Here is a 6000-nt window from a genome sequence, read left to right on the forward strand (position 1 = left end):
GTTTGATGCCCAGTATTACGTTGTTTTACAATCTGCAGAATGATAAAGTATTTCCCGAGGGAGCATAGAATGTGTTACATCTTTGTATTGGTTCCATTGGCAATGTGTAATTTTAGAATTTGCTATAAATTCTGCTTGCTTTATATGTTAATATATAGTACTGTCAGTGGTTATGATAAAATCTTGTATGAAAAAATGCTGAATACAAATTAATAATAATAATAATTGTTATTATTAAGTGCATTGAATGCTGATTTAAGTGGTTTAAAATTTACTGTAAATTCAACTCAATTCTGTGTTTTTTATTTTAATATCAATCACATTTAAAACTATACATTAAAATTTGTACAATCGATTTTGAAAATAAGTTGATGTAAAAGTATGTATATTTTACTATCTGGGATAATCAAAATGGGCCAAGCAAGTGAAGTAGGCAATTGTGTCTGCTAAAATAAAACAAATGCCTTTAGAGCTATGCTCTTCATATAAACTTAAAAATCAATAAATAATAATTCAATGAAATAATTTTAATGATGAGTTATAGAAATTCAGCAAATATTACTAAATTAAAATGACACATTCTAATCTAACTTTTGATATTGAAATATAATTAATTATACAGATATGTTAAAAATAATTACTGTACGTGTTTTGATATATTTTGACTTAATTAAGTACTATTTAAATTGTAATTTTAAAAATATTTATTACGTAATCAAATTCTTGAAATGTTTGTTATTTCATATTTTGTATTTTTATATTTTACCACTTAGGGGAGACTATTTTTGTACCTTGTTTAGCGAACCTAACACCTTCAAATAATGATGATTTCAAATAAAAATTAAATTTTATTTCTGGCCAATTAGTGCACTGGCCGCCACGAAAAAATGGAATTTTCAGTTAAAAGTAAAGTTTTTCTTCATTTTTATTATGACCTCCGCTGTCTTTAAAAATAAGATATGTATATTTCTTCCTATTATATACATTTAAAGCATTTAACCATCCTATTTAACTACACTGTTTACGTTTACCAATGAAAGTCAATCTTTTTTTCTCCATTGTCTGGATGTTTTTTGGCAAAACTATTTAATAAATATGAAAATGCAATTTTATTTTTATTTTTGTTCAGCCCTCTGACGATCTTTAAAAAAATAAGTACGCGAAACAAGGTATAAAAAAAGTCACGACTTACGATAATGCACGGCCTTGGATGAAAAATTCCCTAGGGTGATCAAATTTTTCCATGTTGAAATAAAGTAATTATTATTGTTATTATCAATCAATCAATCAACAAACCAACCAATTAGTCAGTCAGTCAGTCAGTCAGTCAATAAATCAATCAGCCATCTGTCAATAAATCAATCAGTCAGTCAATCAACCAATCAATCAATCTGTCAATCAATCATTCAATCAATCAATCAACTAATCAGTCAGTCAGTCCAACTAATCAATACATTAGTCAATCTGTCAATCAATCAATCAATCAATCAACTAATCAACCAATCAGTCAGTCAATCAACCAATCAATTAATCAATCAATTAACCAATCTGTCAATCAACCAATCTGTCAGTCAGAACAATCAATCAACCAATCAGTCAATTAACCAATCTATCAATCAATCACAAACTGCAGATGGGATATGATATAATGTTAATTGTAGCCTTGTACATGTTGCCAATAATAGCCTGTATAACATTACACATGCCCAGTTTTTTGGCCTGTGGTGTAAAATTAGATTTAAAAAAACAGGATAGACACGCTTCGTGGCATATCTAATATTAGCTGAAAGTATTACATTACCGAACATCAAGTTTGATCGTTATCCATAAGTCTTAAAAAAGAAGGACGGTCAGTGCTGTATATTTATGGCCGCACCGTTATATTGCATTCTGGAAATTGCCAGAATAAGGCTGCTGTGTGCCATGTAGGATGCTAGCAATTAAATTGCTATAAATCGCAGCGCGTGCCACCCGAGGAGAGCACTTTGCGAACAAATTGGACAGAAATGGAAAAAAAAAACATTCAGATTCCTGTCTCTTATGAATTATTACATCGAGCAATCTTATGATAACATAAGTTTTTTTTTTTTATTTAAATCATGTGTTAAAGATTTATTTGTACAAAATTTGCTGTAATATGTTGGCCACTTTTTGACATCTAGTCGTCAAGATGTATGTCCCAATTATTCAAGATACGTGGACTGAAAATGAATAGTCGCAAAATGGTGATTTTAGATTGCTAAACATATAAATATTTGTTGATATGTTCAATTATTAATTGCTTTTACTTAATGAATAATAATTTCCAGTTTAACAATTAATACACATCGTATTGAGAGCCTGCTTACTTGCACTATATAAGAATGAACTATTATTATTATTATTATTATTATTATTATTATTATTATTATTACTAGTAGTCTATTTGACTTACAAGTGTGAATGCCACTTAATATGTATAAAACACCAGGATTGTTGTGGGTGATTCACATTAAAGAATCATTTTAAAAATAATATTTTTATTTATTTTTATCTGTTTATTTTATTTTTTAAATTTATTTTTATTTATGTTTATTTTTATGTATTTCCTTCTATTTATTTCTTTTTATTTATTTATTTTTTAAAATTAGTTTATTTTTTTATTTGATATAAAATTTTTATAATGAACGAAAGGTTGAAATACTTTTAAGTTTTACAATATGAACAAATAAATATAAATATATAAAACAAATCATCAAATACCACATTAAGAAACACCAACCTTTGGGCCTATCTATTCAGTAATCATACTAGTAATTTGGAATTTAAGATTGTTATCTATATAGGGGCAGATTTAGGGGGAGCCCATTCCCCAGGGCCCTTCCCATTTTTTGGAAGGTAAAAAAAAGAAAAAAAGGAAAGGAAAAGTAAATTATGATAGCCCAGAATGCCTCAAATGTTATTTTCGGGCTTCTAGAACACATATATTTCACGGGGGCATGTCCCCCCCCCCCAATGACAGTGTTGTCTCGATCGGTCTCTCTTTCGGGGGCCCCCTCTCCCCTTTTGGACATCTGGATCCGCCCCTGTCTATATACATGAATTAATTATATATACATGAACAAATATATAGCTGTAATGGATTTCATATAAATTTTTCTTATTTATCCATCTGCAGGTGAAACACTTATAATAAATGAAGACTCAGTGATAGAAGCTGGTCGATTTGAGTTGAAAGACAACGGTGATCTTTTGATCTTTAGCTCGGAGACTACCGATTCCGGATTGTATACGTGTATCGCCTCAAACTCTGTAGGATCTGTGAATGCCAGTGCAAACTTACTGGTTCAAAGTAAGTGACATAATTTTTTTATGTACATTATATAGTTAGGATAGTTATTCACATGTTTTAGTAAGAGACAACGGGCCAATGTACACTTAAGAAAAAGGCTAATTAAATTTTTCAAGTTAATCTGGCCTAGCTGATCCGGATTTGTTTGATAGTTTTTAATAGTGATTAACTTAATTCTGTATGCGTAACATAACAAAATAAAAATTGTAAGAGAAAATAAATGCTGATAATTGTTTTAAATATTAATATCGATGATGTTGGTTATTGAGGTGTAGAATTCGTGGGACTTCGGGCCAATTTCCACTTATGAAAAAGGTTAATTTCATGTTGCAAGTTAACTTGGCCTAGTTTCTATTGTACTCATAGTGATACAATGATTTATAAAGCAATATACAATAACCACATTGTATGTGCATTAAATAACAAAGTCAAAATTGTAAGAGAAAATAAATGCTTATAATTGCTTTAAAATAGAAATTTAAATATATTTATTTTTTTCTTTGGAGCTACCAGACAGCCATTAATTTTGCATTTTGACAGTGAGGTGGCATTGGAGTTATACTTTTTGTTCAAAAATTGTTTTCCTGTTTTGTTATTTTTAATGTTGGCTTATAAATGTTAACATATACATTGTATTATTTATGTTGTATTTATGTTTAAGTATAGTACATTTGTCAAAGTCTCACTGAAGAATGAAGAGTCACCCTAAAAAAAATAACCCATCTCCTGCAAATTTAGAATGCTTGAATGTTTTTACTGCATTATTATCAATTGTCTCCTGAAAATCAGTTCTCATGGGTATCACCATACCTGTAGTAAAATAAAATTAAATACGTTAAAAAGGCTTATTTTAACCAGATCTACCGGAAGAGATTTCTTCCAACCTCTGAACCCTGATACATATGCATATGGTGCAAACTAAAACTTCATAGCATTGAGTTCATATTTTTTTTTGCGCATCAGAGTTTATTCTTGATTGGTTTATCTTGTCAACAGAACGCACTTACATTGAGATACGACCGGTTAACACGCAAGTTGTTCTGGCGGAAGACACCATCATGTACTGTGTCATCAGTTACGATCCATCCATCAGCCTCGATATATCTTGGTACCATGAGGATGTTCGCGTAGACTTTAGTGATACTCGTTTTGTTCAGCTTGGGGATGGATCGTTGAGGATTAACTCCGCGCGACAGGCAGATAAGGGGCAGTACCAGTGCAATGTGACATCATCAGCCGGGGATGATTCTGCTAAGGCTGTACTCACTATCTTAGGTAAGCCAGGGTTGTAGCTGTAGAAAGCTAAGGGTGAGTGGTAGACATGTTAATGGGGGATGGAGTGGTAAACAATACAAAATAATAATAGATTTTAAGAATGGGCAAGGAGGTTAATAAATGTGGGTGGAGGGCCATGAAATTTTCTTTAGACCGGGTGGAAAAGTTCAAGGCTTAGTGCCCCCCCCCCCTACTCACCATAACTGCATCTCTGTTTAGGTTACCCTACATGCTAATCACGTGTGAAATTGGCCAGCGATGAATATACTCAGACACATGTACTATTCTTTTGTAATTGTGTATTATTCCACTGGTGGCGCTTCTAGCACTCAACTGCACAAAACACTTGACTGGCAATTGACCTTTTCGGTTTGTCAGTCAAACTTAACTGACCAATCAGATCCGGGCCAAGAATACGCACACGTTATTACGTTCTACGTCCTTCCGTTGTTGTGCAATCGAAAACTCCCTAATATCAAAGGTGGGTGGGGAGGGGTGTCTTTAGGAAAGGCTCATTTAAGATGGTATCAATAATCTAACAGTTTTATCTAGGGTGTTTTCTTGTGCTTTATTTATGTGCAACTGTGGAGTGTTTCTGCGTTGGTGGCACCCTTTAAAACTTAAGAACTTTTTCATACCGCTTGGCAAAGTGTTATATACACAAAGTATAGCAATTTAAATATTGGATTTCATAGTTCAAGTTCACACTCAAAGCAGACAGTTTGTCTATAAATTTATAACCTTACAGACAGCATGGCTATTACTATATTAAATTTTGAATAGTGATTTATTATTAATATGAATCATTATTCTTGAAATAGGATTTATGATGTACAAGTTAGGTGTAGTTTCATTCCAATGAGTTTGTATTCATTTTTTATGATTCATATTAATTAAAATATTAAATATTAAAATTTACTGGCCATAATTGTCTGTAAACAAAGTACAGTAGAACCCCTCATTTACGAACCCCGATTTTACGAATTCCGGATTTTACGAACGTAAAATCATGTAATTATTGTCATAAATAAAGTTCCTATTTCATGAACAAAACACACACCCATGTCAAGAATTAATCGTTAGGCGCGGGCTAGAGTTTATTCACTCGGTCTTAGACGGTTTGCTGTACACTATCAGCGATCTCTACTACAGATAGTGTGCTTTGATTACACCGACATTCAACACGGCGATCATACTTTATGTCTGCAGCCGTGAGAAAACTCTGCCCAATGCGTAACTTGTCGGCATATTGATAGGCGCATGATTTATTCATCTCTGAATACACCACCCTCATATCGTAATTTAATGAACCCCATAATTATGAATGGAATTTATTTATCAAATCTAATGTTAATCTACCATTTCATTATTTCCCCCCATAAAATAAGACACTG

The 6000-nt window shown here is 31.9% G+C and overlaps 1 protein-coding gene across 5 annotated transcripts in view; it reads left to right on the top strand.

The window, feature by feature from the left end:
- Positions 1-6000, top strand: part of LOC117118711 (protein sidekick-2-like) — a gene marked incomplete at its 3' end in the record, with an annotated part of 111820 nt that overhangs the window by 80660 nt on the left and 25160 nt on the right. For all 5 annotated transcript variants that reach the window (XM_033263376.1, XM_033263374.1, XM_033263372.1 and 2 more), the window contains 2 exon segments: positions 3158-3331; positions 4328-4606. In XM_033263376.1, coding sequence (XP_033119267.1) covers positions 3158-3331; positions 4328-4606 — 453 coding nt within the window.

Source organism: Anneissia japonica, unplaced genomic scaffold (genome assembly GCF_011630105.1).
Source record: "Anneissia japonica isolate Jap-2015-1 unplaced genomic scaffold, ASM1163010v1 scaffold1951_len603592_cov169, whole genome shotgun sequence".
NCBI classification, from domain to species: Eukaryota; Metazoa; Echinodermata; class Crinoidea; order Comatulida; family Comatulidae; genus Anneissia; species Anneissia japonica.